We start from the raw sequence: 14946 nt of genomic DNA on the forward strand, positions 1-14946 counted from the left end.
CACCCAGAGGAGTAAATCTCAGCTCCCTAACATATTTTTGCTGTGGGCTGTGTTACACTCTTGTCTCACTGGTGGCCATCTCACTGTGCCTAGCACCAAGGCAGGACTGAATGAATGAATAAGCCCACACATGCATTCACAAATAACTTCAAGTCTCGCAGCCACATACATGTCTGTAACTAGAATAAGAACGTATGTGCGTAGATATCTTGGTGTAAAATTAAGGTTAGGAGGGGCCAGTGCTGTGGTGCAGTAGTTGAGCTGCTGTCTGCAGCACCAGCCTCCCAGTGAGTGCCAGCTCCCTGCTAACGTGCCAGAGAAAGCAGTAGAAGATGGCCCAACTGCTGGGGCCCCTGCAACCACATGGCAGACCTGGAAGAAGCTGCGGGTTCCTGGCTTTGACCTGGCCAATCCCCAGCCATCACGGCCATTTGGGGAGTGAACCAGTGGATGGAAGATCTCGATTCTCTCTCTCTCTCTCTCTCTCTCTCTCTCTTTCTCTCTATAATTCTGACTTTTAAATATTCTTTAAAAAAATAATAATGTTGTTGTGGCTGGTGCTGTGGTGTAGCAGGTAAAGCCATTGCCTCCAGGGCCAGCATCCCATATGGGTGCCGGTTCGAGTCCTGCCTGCTCCACTTCTAATCCAGCTCTCTGCTATGGCCTGAGAAAGCAGTAGAAGCTGACCCAAGACCTTGGTCCCATGCACCCATGTGGAAGACCCAGAGGAAGCTCCCGGTTCCTGGCTTCAGATCAGCCCAGCTCCAGCCATTGCAGCCATTTGGGGAGTAAAACAGCAGATGGATGACTTTCTCTCTGTTTCTCCCTCTTTCTGTCTGTAAGTCTACCTATCAAATAAATAAAATCTTAAAAAAAATTAATGTTAGCAGATAAAGTAACAAATATAGAAATCCAGGTATCATTAAAGTTTCCTTTAAGTTCAACTAGCAAATGAATCTTGATATTCTACTTAGAAGTCTAGTAAATTTTAATACAAAAGAAGAGGGCTTTTTATTACCGTTAATAAACTGAACAGACCAAAGTCCCTCAAAAAAATAAGTCTCTTTTATAAACTTAATTAAAAAAATTCCTTTAAACATTTTAAAACTGCAACTATAAACCTGATACATTTTACTGTGAAACACTTCAATTGTAAATCTAATGCATTACTCTGGCCTCAGAATCAGTCCTTAAGGCATTCGGATCTGGCTAAAAAGCCCATGAGAGTATTTCAGGCATGGGAAGCCAAGACACTGTGGCAAAACTGACCTAAGTGAAAGATCTCTGTGAGTGAGATCCCAGTGGAAAGAAGGGGCCATCAAAGAAGGAGGTACCTTTCTCTGAATGGAGGAGAGAACTTCCACTTTGACTATGACCTTGTCTAAATAAGATCAGAGTTTGTGAACTCAAGTGGCTTCCATAGCCTTGGAAGCTCATGACAAGAGCCTCAGGTGATTACTGACATCATAAATAAGAGTGTCAATTGTTGAATCAACAACAGGAGTCACTGTGCACCTGCTCCCCATGTAGGACTTCTGTCCTTAATGTGTCATACTATGAGTATTAATGCTAAAACTAGTCTTGAAACAGTACTTTATACTTTGTGTGTCTGTGTGGGTGTAAACTGTTGAAATCTTTACTTAGTATAGAGTTGATCTTCTGTATATAAAGATAATTAAAATGAATCTTAATGAAGAATAGGGTGGGAAAGGGAGTAGGAAATGGGATGGTTTGCGGGTGGGGAGGGTGGTTATGGGGGGGAAGAACCACTATAATCCAAAAGTTGTACTTTCAAAATTTACATTTATTAAATAAAAGTTTTCTATTAAAAATAAATAAATCTAATGAATTTGCTTTTTATTTTTCTTTTTTTAAGATTTATTTATTTATTTGAAAGACAGAGTTACACAGAGAGAGAAGGGGAGGCAGAGAGAGAAGAGAGAGAGGTCTTCCATCCACTGGTTCACTCCCTAATTGGCCACAACAGCCAGAGCTGCGCCGATCTGAAGCCAGGAGCCAGGAGCTTCTTCTGGGTCTTCCCATGAGGGTGCAGGGACCCAAGCACTTGGGCCATCTTCTACTGCTTTCCCAGGCCACTGCAGAGAGCTGGATTGGAAGTGGAGCAGCCAGGATTTGAACCGGCACCCATATGGGATGCTGGCACTGCAGGTGGCGGCCTTACCCGCTACACCACAGCACCAGCCCCATGCATTTGCTTTTTTCTAAAGCACTTCATGCCTTCTCAGATAAGCTTACAACCTTAGCAAGCAAAACATTCCCAAGTAAATTAACAACTTATAAATGTAATAAATTAAGCATAAATATATTTATCTCAAGTTTTCTTTTAAAAACTTTTAATGCTGTTAATACTAGTGAAATCGGCCGGCACCGCAGCTCACTAGGCTAATCCTCCGCCTTGCGGCACCGGCACACCGGGTTCTAGTCCCAGTCAGGGTGCTGGATTCTGTCCCGGTTGCCCCTCTTCCAGGCCAGCTCTCTGCTGTGGCCAGGGAGTGCAGTGGAGGATGGCCCAAGTGCTTGGGCCCTGCACCCCATGGGAGACCAGAAGAAGCACCTGGCACCTGCCATCGGATCAGCGCGGTATGCCGGCCGCAGCACGCCAGCCACGGCGGCCATTGGAGGGTGAACCAACGGCAAAGGAAGACCTTTCTCTCTGTCTCTCCCTCTCACTGTCCACTCTGCCTGTCAAAAAAAATTTAAAAATTAAAAATAAATAAATAAAAAAATATACTAGTGAAATCATTATACCTTTCCATTTAAAGTCATATCTTACACTAATTACTTATTTTCAATGGAGATCTTAAGGATATGCTGGTAGGCAGAGTAACAGCTCCCTTAGGAAGTCCACATGCTAATCCTGGAACCTATGAAATTGCTATCACATGACAGAGGGGAAACCGCAGATGTGATTCCATTGAGCATCTTGCAATGAGATTATCCTGGACTATGTGGGTGGACCCAATGTAATTACAAGGGTCCTTAAAAGCAGAAGGAAAGGGACCGGCACTGTGGTACCATGGGTTAAAGCCCCGGCCTGCAGCACCTGCATCCCATATGAGCTCTGATACAAGTCCCCGCTGCTCCACTTCCAATCCAGTTCCCTGCTAATGTGCCAGGGAAAGCAGCAGAGGATGGCCCAAGTCCTTACTAGACTTCTAAATAGAAAATCAAGATTTATTTGTTAGTTGAACTTCAAGGAAACTTTAGTGATACCTGGGTCTCTATATTTGTTACTTTAACTGCTAACATTAAATTTTTAAGATTTTATTTATTTATCTGAGAGGTAGACTTACAGACAGAAAGAGAGAGACAGAGAGAAAGGTCTTCCATCTGCTGGTTCACTCCCCAAATGGCTGCAACAGCTGGAACTGAGCCGATCTGAAGCCAGGAACCAGGAGCTTCCTCTGGGTCTCCCACGTGAGTACAGGGGCCCAAGCACTTGGGCCATCTTCTACTGCTTTCCCAGGTGTATTAGCAGGGAGCTGGATTGAAAGCAGAGTAGCCAGGACTCGAACCACTGCCCAAATGGCATGCCAGCACTGCAGGCCGGGGCTTTAACCCACTGCACCATAGCAGCAGCTCCAATAAATAAACTTTTCTAATTAATAGACTGGGTAAAGTCAGTTACCCTACCTAGTATGGGTTGGCCTCATCTGATCCATCGAAGGCCTTGAGAGAAAAAGACTGATGTCCCCTGAAGAAGGAGTCCTGTCTCCCGCAGGTCTGGAGACTGGATTCAGCAACATCAGCTCTTCCCTGATCTCCAGCCAGCTGTCCTGCCTGCAGATTGCAGATTTGCCAGCCCCCACAACTGTGTGTGCCAACCCCTTAAAATACAATGAGAATGATGATGACAGATAGATACAGCTAGATAGATGATATATGGATAGATTGATAGATGGAGGACAGATGATAGATGGATGGATGGATGGATGGATGGATAGATAGATAGGTAGGTAGGTAGGTAGATAGAAGATAGACAGAAATAGATTTTAGGGAATAAGGTATTTTAAGAAATAAAGTACATCTATAGATAGAGACACGATGTATCATCTACATATGTCACCATATGCAGACAGATAGATTTGCATATATTATTGGTTCTGTTTCTCTAAATAACCCTAACTAGGGCTGGCACTGTGATGTAGTGGGTAAATCTACCGCCTCCAGTGCTGGCATCCCATAAGCGCCAGTTCAAGTCCTGGCTGTTCCATTTCCCATCCAGCTTTCTGCTATGGCCTGGAAAAGCAGCAGAAGATGGCCCAGGGCCTTGGGCCCCTGCACCCACGTGGGAGACATGGAGGAAGCTCCTGGTTCCTGGCTTTGGATCTGCGCAGCTCCAGCCATTGTGGCCATCTGGGGAGTGAACCAGCAGATGGAAGACTTTCCTCTCTCTCTCTCTCTTTCTCTCTCTCTCTCACTCTGCCTCTGCCTCTCTGTAACTCTGCCTTTAAAATAAATAAATAGATCTTTTAAGAAAAAAGAAATAACCCTGCCCAATGCAAGCTCCTAGTAAGGGAGCAAGGGCACGGCAAATCTACAGGAAGGCCTCACAGGGCATGGAGGAGAGAACAGTCAGGGAGAGCGGATTCCCCTGGCCGCAAGGGGCACTCAGCCAATGTCCACTTCCTGAGAAATCATACTTGGCAGATGCCAAACAGTACAGCAAAACAGTCATCCTTGACCACACAAAAGCGGTTGTTTGTGTTTTTGCTTTGTGTGGCTCCCCCTTCCCTTTACTTTGTAAACTTGAATTGTGATTGTTTTTTCTTATATCTTACTATTTAGCCTTTTCTTCATTTGAGAATTATTCCAAAGAGCCCCTACTTCCTCCAGAGAGCTGCACAGCATAGTAATCCAGAACAGACTCTGAAGCCAACTGCCACTTCCTGGCTCTGTAGGATGCTGTGTTAAGGCCCACGTGTCTCAGTCCCTTATCTGTAAAGTGGGCATGATGACAGCGTCTGCACTGAGTTGATGTGTCTTGTGTGGCTATTTGACCCAGGGTAAGATGTATATAAACATTTCTTCTTATTATTTATAAGACCACTTTCCATTTCTGTTTTTGCTTCATGTGCTCTAAGCAGAAAAACCACACAACCTTAACCATGTGCAAAGAAAAGCACAGTGACAAAATCAGTGATCCCATAATTCCAGCCTTTGCTTACATTGGAATCAGTGGTCACCAACTTCCTCGTCAGGAAAGATTTCATAAGCATAAATCCAGTATATGTGTATTTATGCATTTACCTATCTATGAAATATATACAAGCACTGCTATCATTAACTGATATTCCAAAAAAATGAATGTGTAGAAGAGAATCATCGTTAGCAATAATGAATATAAACCTGTGTTACAAACAGGTGAACTTTTGGGCAAGCTGTTGGTCAGGTCACATTAGCTTGTCATCACTTGACTTCATAGCGCAACTAGTAACGAGACCCTTCTAAAGGCCTGGCTATTAAGCCTAGCAGTTAGGATGCCCACGTCCCCCACCAGAGTGCCTGAGTTCAATACCCAGCTCCGACTCCAGACTCCAGCTTCCTGCTAATGCGGATGCTGGGAGGCAGCAGCGCCAGCTCAAATAACTAGGTTCCTGCCTCCCACGTGGGAGCCCTGCACGGCATTCTCAGCTCCTGGCTCTGGCCCCAGCCCAGCCCCGGCTATTATGGACATTAGGGAGTGAAGTAGCAGATGGGAGCCCTTCCTCTCTCTCTCTCTTTGTGTCTCTCTGCCTCTCAAATAATAACTAAAAGTATAAAATAAGAACAGTGTTCATGCTGACATTTTCTTCTTTTGTGCCTGCAATAGCACTGTATTCACTCTGCAAGAAACTTTTTAAGGTTTTTGTCCACTGTATGGGGATTCATCCCATTCACACTAGATCACTTAATCCATAGACCCATTTAGCCAAGTCTATGGAAGCTGCAATATGTCACAATACGCTGGTGACACCGAGCGAAGATGCCACCGGCCCCTCTCTGTCTGACAGGACACCTGATGTCTGACGGGTGGACTGAGAGGACCATTGTCTGGAGAGCAACTGTCTTTAGAGCTCTTATGCTGGCTGTTCTGAGTTTGTCCCCAAAGACCCAGCTCTCTGCCCAGAGCACGGCCACAGAGGAGTGCATCCCCCAGACTCCCCTGGCAGCAGAGGGAGAGAGAGTTCGGGTCTATCTTCCTGGCTCCTGGCTTTGGCACCTGTCTGTGACAGAGGTTGTGTCTGTCCTCCACATGAACCTCCTCCAGGCTGCAGCTGTCACTCAGCTCCTCCCCAGGCCCAGAGGAAGTGAGTCTCCTCATTGACACCTCCAAGAGATGCCAGTGTCCCGCAGTGTTCCACTAACCCTGCTCACACCTCTCCATCCAGGCCCTCACTCATGTCCCTTCACTGGAACCTCACGTGGAGATCATCCCCTGCCAGAGAGCTCACTGATCACTGCTCTCAAGAAGGCCATGGACGTTTTCAGTTCTCTCTCCCAGCCACACCTGACTCTGGAGACTCCTGGTTTATACAGCTGCTGGGTGACTGAGCCAAACCACTTCTCCGGGACAATGAAACACGAGCCTTCCACGGCCCATTCTGCCCTCATTCTTGCTGGAGCTCGCAGCCACACTTCGTGGGAGGGGCGGCTCACAGAATAAACCTGGACAGCCTGTGTGTGTGTGTGTGTGTGTGTGTGGCCTCACAGGCCACAGCTCCACTGAACCCCTGGGAAGCCACTTCAGTTTCCCTATCTGTGACACAAAGATCTCTTGGATTAGCTAGTCTCCAGGTCCCTTGTAGTTCAAACAGCCTGTAGTGACCGTACACAGTCACACACTCGTTCAGATGAAGCTCTGCTACTTTGCATTTTTGTTTTATTTCTTGATTTTCTTATTTGCCTGGACACAACATACCTGCACCCCTTCACCCCACAGCAAGCATATGCATGCCTCTATCAGTTAGTGTTTTCCTCGGGTTGAAAATCCTTTAAAGTTTATACATTCCAGAGGAAAAAGGGATACGAAAACCCAGATGCAACATCAGTAAGAAATGGAATCCTGCTCTTTGCCAAGTGTTTTCAAATGTCTTATTGTTACAGCGATTGTTTGAACTGTATGGCAACCCTGTAAAGTAGATGCCAGCATTAGCTCCACTTTACAAATGTGGAAAGCAGGGGAAGTTCCGAGAAATTAATCAATTTGCCCAAAACCACATCAGGTGCCGTGCGCAAGGGCCGGCTCCCCACCGCGAGAGATGGACACACAGAGCCCATGTTCATCTCTCCAAGTCCACACCTGGAGGCATGGCGCACTCAAGAAGCAGAGCTGATTTTTAAACATTTGCCAGGGCAGGCTCTGTGGCATAGCAGGTTAAGCTACCGCCTGCAGCACCAGAATCCCATATGAGCATCAGTCCAAGTCTTGGCTGTTCCGCTTCCAATCCAGCTCCCTGCTAATATAGCTGAGAAAGCAGCAGAAGATGGCCCAAGTCCTTGAGTCCCTGCACCCATGTGGGAGACCCCAAGAGACTCAGATGAAGCTCCTGGCCTCAGTCTGGCCCAGCCCTGGCCATTGCAGCCATTTGGGGAGTGAACCAGCAGATGAAAGACCTCTCTCTCTCTCTCTCTCTCTTTCTCTCTTTCTCTTTCTCTTTTCCTCTCCCTCTCTGTGGCTCTGACTTTCAAATGAATAAATCAATCCTTTTACAAATCAAAATAAGTAAACATTTGCCATCACACCCTGCCACAGGGTTACCCAGCCACAGAGCTGGAGGAGGGTAGGCTGAGACCCAGGGTTCAGTTATGACTCCACAGCGCTTCACATGGTGTCACAGGAAACACCTGCCCCCTGCACCCACCGAGTCTCTAGGTTAAGCTTTCTTGGCCCTGCCACCCAAAGGCAAAGATCAACTGTGAAAGACTTCCAGACCCACGCTAAGAGCTCTGTTACGTGTAGATGGGCAGTGGCCGGCCTCCATGACCCTCGCATGTGTGAACCCCTCCCCCTATTTCCACGTCCCATATTGCAAAACTATGAGGTGCTTTGACAGGAATGCAATTTTCACAACACAAAGCGGAGGGAAGAGAAACGTTCGGGCAGCCCTAAAACCCTGACTTTCTTGACTTAATGATATAATGACAGAGGCCTCTGGCCCAGCTTCTGCCAGCTCCCTACAGACATATCCACCCCATTTCACAGACACAACAACTGAGACCTCGCCAAGCTAACGGTCTGCAGATAGATGATAGGTTGACATATGAACAGAGCCATACTCTGTCACTCGATAATTACTGTTAACAGAAAGTTGGCTGAAGCAGTTGTCTTATTTTCCCAGAATTGTAGATAAAATCCAATGCGCAAAGACAAATGGCGCTGAAAATCCCAACATTCTAAGTTCAATAGTTGGGACCCGTCACCGCCCTGAAGGTGCTCCCTGGAGGCTAGAATTCACTCTACCCCACTCCATCCCATTCCCTGAACGAGAAAGAAGTGGGGAGAAAGCAGCTCTCAGCAGGACGGGAGGCCAGTGTTCTGGGAAAGAGCCCACCCCCTCCTGGGAGTCACGGTCAGGGCTCAGGGACATCATTCGTGAAGCCCAGCAGTGCCAGCAGCCCCCAAGACTGGCACCTCATTCCCTTGGGCACGGCTGCTTGGGCAACGGGTTGCAAATGTTGTCTGCGAAAGAGCTTCAGAGACTGGGAAGGGACACAGCCCTGGGAGCTGGAGCGGGAGTGAGAAAGCTCACACCACGCCCAGGAGCGTGCAAGGTTGGGAGGACTTTCCGCCGACTGAGTGGATACCAAGAAGGGAGGTGGGCTGGGACCCTGCGGCTCAGTAAGTGCAGGTCCCCCAGGCCACAAAGGGGGTGGGGACTGAAGCAGAGTGGGAGGAAGAGGCTGCTGAAGCCAGAGCTTCCCTCAGCGAAAAATGAATCAATAAAAACTTCAAAAAACAGCCATCAAATTTGAGAGACGCGCAAATGCATGGGGAAATCCAGGCACACAACCCAATAGCTAAAAGTCGACCATCAGGTATATGTAAGCTTCAGCAGAGACGCCATAAGATTTAACTTACGTGGAATCGACTTTTCTGCGTTCCAACTTCTTCGCCTATAAAAAGGAGACAAAAATAGCATTGACTCAGTGGATTTGACGTAGAAAAATGGCTGGTTCAGAGTAAATTGCACACTTGTTAGCATTCAATGTTGTGGTGGTTGTTATTTTTATACTGAATAGTGAGGTACTTTGCTCCAACCATGCCAAATACTTGCTTTTCTCAACAATTCTACTGCATGGGTTCTAGTTAACAGTCCCACTTTACAGAGCAGGAAACTGAGGCACAGTAAGGACAGCCAGCTTGCCCAGGGACAGAGAGTGGGACTGGGATTCAAACTTAGGCTGCCTGAATTCACAGAGCACACTCACTGCGCAGGGTAGGGGTGAAGAGGGCCCAGCTTTGCTGGGCACTTCCAGGAATGCAAAGGTGCAATTACTTTTTCTAAAACTGCAACCAATAAAATATTATCCTAAAATAATTTGCTAACACAGAGACCTGGCTCTGAATTTTTGAAAAACATGCATGTGAAGTTTTCAATCTAATTTTGCATCAGAAAAGGTGAAACTTCATCGTGGGGCCCCGGACCTGCGTTCATGAGCTCGCTGGGGCCTCCTCTGCCACCCAGGTCCTCCAGCCCTGCCGCCAGCTTGGCTGCAGAGCACCGAGTTCTGTCCCTCTGCTGGGTGGCTGCCTTGATCTGGATGCCCCCCCCCCCAAGGGGGATTTCAGGTCCTAACATGGGGCCTGGGCAACCTATGCCTGCCCAGCGTCTAACTACCCTGCTCCCAAACAAGGGATGTTTGTTCCCTGTAATTCCAGGCTTATAGCCTGTCACTGGGCAGAAAAAAAAAAAAAAAAAACATGGATAATAGCTCCATCTGCCTGTGAAATCCAAGCTCTCTCTGGAAGCCCAGGAAAGCCCCTGGAATGGAAAGCAGTAGGCCAGATCCCCTAGCATTGCCACTCAAAACATCTCTTCTAATTAAATAAACCCAATCTGGTGGGCCCCAACCTGGACATGACCATGGCCTCATAAATGACATCAGCATGCCTGGGCAGCATTTTGTTAAACCGAGAGGCTCCCGTGAAGTTCCCAAACGTTCGGATCTTGCAACATACGTTCTTTAATCACGAACAGCAAGAGCGCAACTTGAGAAGCATAAAAAAGACGTTCCTACAACCCATGCTGTGCAGGATTCCAGACACCAAAATCTCACTTCTCTTTCATTCAATAAGAATTAGGTCCAGGGTTCACATATTATGAGCTCATATGTTATGAGCTATGTCCAGGGTTGGCAGTCGTAGCTTTTCATTCCACAGTATTCCATCAATTCCAAGATGAACGATCTTTTCATTTTCTTTCACTTCCGATTGTGTTTTATAATCCATAGCATTTTAGACTCCATGAAACACACACTGAAGGTTGAGACACACCAGCTATGGTTAATTCTACCTGAAACCTCTCCCAGACCTGCCCCCTGCTCTCTTCTCCACTGCTTGCCCCTGACAAGACAGCACACACACGTGGCTTGCCAAGAAGTTTGCAAGAGGCGCAAACCCTGTCTCCCCACCTTACATTGCCCCTCCAATCCATCCAGTTTGTTTCCCTAAAGGTCTTTCTAGAGCCAGTGCCTAATCATCTCTCTCCCCTGCTCATAATCATTCAACAGATCCATACTGAATCTGGGTGACAGGTAAATAGATATCCTCTTACTGTTTTCTCTATATTTGGTAGACTTGAAAATTATATCATGGAGCTGGCATTGTGCAGTGGGTTAAGCCACTGCCTGAGATGCCCACATCACATATGAGCAAAAGCTTGAGTCCCGGCTGCTTTACTTCCCATCCAGCTCTCTTCTAATGCACCTGGGAAGTCAGTGGAGAATGGCCCGAGCACTGGAGCCCCTGCCACCCATATGGAAGACCGGGATGGAGTTCCTGGCTTCTGGCGTCAGCCTGGCTCCGCCCCAGCTGTTGCAGCCATCTGAGGAGTGAACCCGCAGATGGAAGATTTCTGTCTCTCCCTCTCTCTGTATCTCTCCCTTTCAATAAATTAATCTTTTGAATAAGAAATTACATCATAAAATTTGTATTATATCAGTGAAGATGCCCCAGACCATGAACAATACCCACCACATTTGGGAGAAGGGAGGATTTGGGTGTCCCCAGAGAGCAATCAAAGGGAGTCTGTAACCATAAAGTGACTCCGTTATTCAAAAGTTAGGCAGGCCAGCATTGTGGCATGGCAGGTTAAGCCACCACCTGCAATGCCGGCATCCCATGTGGGCACTGGTTTGAGTCCCAGCTACTCCACTCCCAGTCCAGCTCCCTGCTTATACCCTTGGGAAAGAAGCAGAAAGAAAATCTGGCAAGAGTTTACTTTTGTCATTTTTATGATAAATTTTAAAGTCATTTAAGGGGGCTGGCACAGTGGCATAGCGGGTTAAAGCCACGGCCCAGCACCAGCAGCTCCTATGGGTGCTGGTTCAACTCCTGGCTGCTCCATTTCCCATCCAGTTCCCTGTTAATGTGCCTGGGAAAGCAGCAGAGAATGGCTGAAGTGCTTGGGCCCCTGCACTCACGTGGGAGACCTGGAAGAAGCTGCTGGCTCCTGGTTTCAGTGTGGCCCAGCCTCGGCCGTGTTTGCCACTTGGGGAGTTGACCAGTGGATGGAAGAGCACTCTCTCTCTCTCCTCTTTGTAACTCTTTCAAATAAATAAATAAATGTTTTTTTTTTTTAATCACCTGTGGCTTCCCATTAACTCTGGTCTAGCACAGCAGCAGATCCAGCGATAAGCAGGCCCCTGCCTCTCCCAAAGCCTCATCAAGAGCCATTTGCATGCTCAGTTCCAGCCACACTGAACTAGGTATAGTTCCCTAAACTGCTCACCGACGTGGTACCCCTGCTGCATTGCTGTTCACACTTCACACTGTCCAGAACGCCCTTCCCTGTCCATGTCGATGAACACCCTGCAAGGCCCAGCCCCACCACCACCTGCAAAGTCTGCCAAGACCACCGGCCAAGTCAACCCTTCCTCTGCCTCTGACCCACTCCCTGCCCCATGCATCCTCTTTACAACCTGGAGGGGTCAGCAGGAGAGGCTGGGGGCTAACACACAGAATGGCATTTATGGGCCTTGTCTGAAGCTTCCGGTTAGTTCTGGAAAGTGAGAGGGACATGGGAAGATCAGTGAGAGCAGATTATTCTTTTTTTTTTTTTTTAAACAGGCAGAGTGGACAGTGAGAGAAAGAGAGACAGAGAGAAAGGTCTTCCTTTGCCGTTGGTGCAGCCGCACTGATCCAAAGGCAGGATCCAGGTGCTTATCCTGGTCTCCCATGCGGGTGCAGGGCCCATGCACTTGGGCCATCCTCCACTGCACTCCCGGGCCATAGCAGAGAGCTGGCCTGGAAGAGGGGCAACCGGGACAGAATCCGGCACCCCGACCAGGACTAGAACCCGGTGTGCCGGCGCTGCAAGGTGGAGGATTAGCCTATTGAGCCACAGCGCCGGCTTTTTTTTTTTTTTTTTTGTGAGAGCAGATTATTCTTGCTGACTCCTCCCCGCCATGCCACAGGGCTGGCCCTGGAACCCACCAGGCATGTCCCTGGATTCTGGCCACGCCTTCCCTCCTCCCCTTGCTGCTCTCTTTGGGTTAAAGCTACGAAAGCTCCCTGCATTGATTTGCTGCTCCTGCTATAACAAGTTACACCAATGCGTTGCCTTAAACCAATGCCCTGTCATCATTGCACAGTTCTACAAAAGTCTAAAACGGATTGGCAGGGCTCAGTGGGTTCTGGAGCCCCTGGAGGAGTGCCTTTCCCATTTCCAGCACCCACCAGCATGCCTTGGCTCAAGGCCCGCCTCACTCTGATCTCTGCTTCTGCCTCACAATCCCTCTTCAGTCTCTGACTGTCCTGCCTCCCTCCTGTGTGCATTTGTGAATACACGGAGCCCACCTGGACGGTCCAGGGTACCCTCTCCCTCTCTAGATCCTTACATGGATCTGTTCTACTGTTGCCCAGCATGGCAAGGTGACTGGAGGTCACATAACCTGCTAAATAGTTTATGAAGAATTAGCAGAGTCTTAGTGTGAAAGCTCCAGACATAAAGAAATGACTGGAGATAGAAACGCTAACCACCAGTGTCTTGAAATATCACACTGTACCCCATAAATATATATAATTGCTACATGCTCATCATAACTGTGCATGAGGTGGGCACTTGGCACAGCGATTAGGACACTGCTCGGGACACTTGCATCCCATTTTGGAGCTCCTGAGTTCGAGTCACGGCTCTACTCCCGTTTCTAGCTGTCTGCTAATGAGTACCTTGGAAGGCAGGGATGATGGCCCAATAAATTGGGTCCCTGCCACCCATGTGGGAGATCTGTGTGGTGTTTTAGGCTCCCAGTTTTGGCCCGGCCCAGCCCCAGCTGTTGTGGGCATTTGGGGAGTGAACCAGCAGATGGAAGATCTCTGTGTATCATTTTTTAAATTATAAAACATTTGTAGAACGAAAAAAAAGATGTTTAAAAATTAAAATCCTTAGCCATTCCTTAAAGGTCCCCCTTGCTATGTGCATTAGCATATCCACGGGCCCCATGGTTAGGACACAGAGACCTTTGGGGATCACTGTGCTGCCTGCCAGGGTCCCCATGACCAGGGGCCTCATTATCCTGCATTGTCCTTTGTTGCCCCTCCAACCCTGCCCACACCTCTGTAAATGCTCCATTTATTAAACCTTCCTCAAATTACCCCACTGGGGTATGACAGCTGTTTCCTACCAGGATCCTGACCCAGAGACTACCCAAGACCAGCATCTGTTCTGCAATCCCAGCCTCGACTGTGCCCCAGTCCCACAAACCCCCTGACCCTCCCATCCGCTCTGAACAAACGCAGGCCTTTCTCGCTGGCTTCTCATCCAGATTGGCTTGGTGGGGAGGGGGGCAGAGACTTCAGAGGTCTGAGCAAGGGGCAATGGGGGGTGGGGAGGGGCGTCTCGAGGCTCTCACAGGGCTGGGAGTTCAGGTCAAGCAGAATGAGGTCTGCCAGGGAAGTCAAGCCCTAGGTGACATCTGGGTGACGCAACTGGATGTGAGTGTGACCCAGGATGTAAGGACAGTGTGAGACCAGCTGAATGAAGCTTACATGACAGGTGCACGTGCACCAGGCCATGGAGGAGCCGCCGTCTCCCCTGAGGGAAGACTCTTTTCTCTCCACCACCTCTAATAGCTGTTCATCCGGGCTCTGCTTTGATCCCAGCAGTACTGATTTCCAGTGATGAGGCGCTCGCTGCTCACAGCAGCTCTGGAAGGAAGCTGTTCTCGGGGCTGTGCACAAGCCTCCCTTCCCATGAGGTCTACTCGCGGGCCCAGCTCTGACCCTAGGAGCCACACAACATTCGCCTGATTCTCTTGCACACTTCAGCCCTTCCTCATGTGTAGGCTGTTCCTCTGAGAGTCCACAATCATATCTGAGCCTGTCCTGTTGCCTGCCTCTGAAAGTTCTAGAACGTCGGAACACAGGTCCCAGATGTGGCCTGCACAGCACAGACACAGGGCACTCCTCCCCTGGACATGTCACATACGTTGGTATACAAGACTTTAATGTATGCATTAAGCTGGAATTAATTACAGGGGGCAGTAATGACCTGCTGCTGACCCACATTACCCTCTACGTCAACCAAAAGCCAGACAGTTCTAGCTCTCTGCCATGTTGAAACTTTTTTCAGCCTAGATATGACTTCCCTTTTTTAGCACAATTACTTTTTTTCATTATTTTATTTATTTGAAAGAAAGAGTTACAGAAAGAGGTAGAGACAGAGAGAGAGAGGTCTTCCATCCACTGGTTCACTCCCCAATTGGCCGCAATGGCTGGAACTG

General features: G+C 48.2%; 1 protein-coding gene across 5 annotated transcripts in view; it reads right to left on the reverse strand.

The window, feature by feature from the left end:
- The window catches only part of NTAQ1 (N-terminal glutamine amidase 1), a 147419-nt gene that overhangs the window by 57315 nt on the left and 75158 nt on the right, over positions 1–14946 (reverse strand). For all 5 annotated transcript variants that reach the window (XM_062188026.1, XM_062188031.1, XM_062188030.1 and 2 more), the window contains exon 6: positions 9083–9117. In XM_062188026.1, the coding sequence (XP_062044010.1) occupies positions 9083–9117 (35 nt within the window). The remainder of the gene's footprint in view (positions 1–9082; positions 9118–14946) is intronic.

Source organism: Lepus europaeus, chromosome 4, assembly GCF_033115175.1.
Source record: "Lepus europaeus isolate LE1 chromosome 4, mLepTim1.pri, whole genome shotgun sequence".
In the NCBI taxonomy this organism is placed as follows: Eukaryota; Metazoa; Chordata; class Mammalia; order Lagomorpha; family Leporidae; genus Lepus; species Lepus europaeus.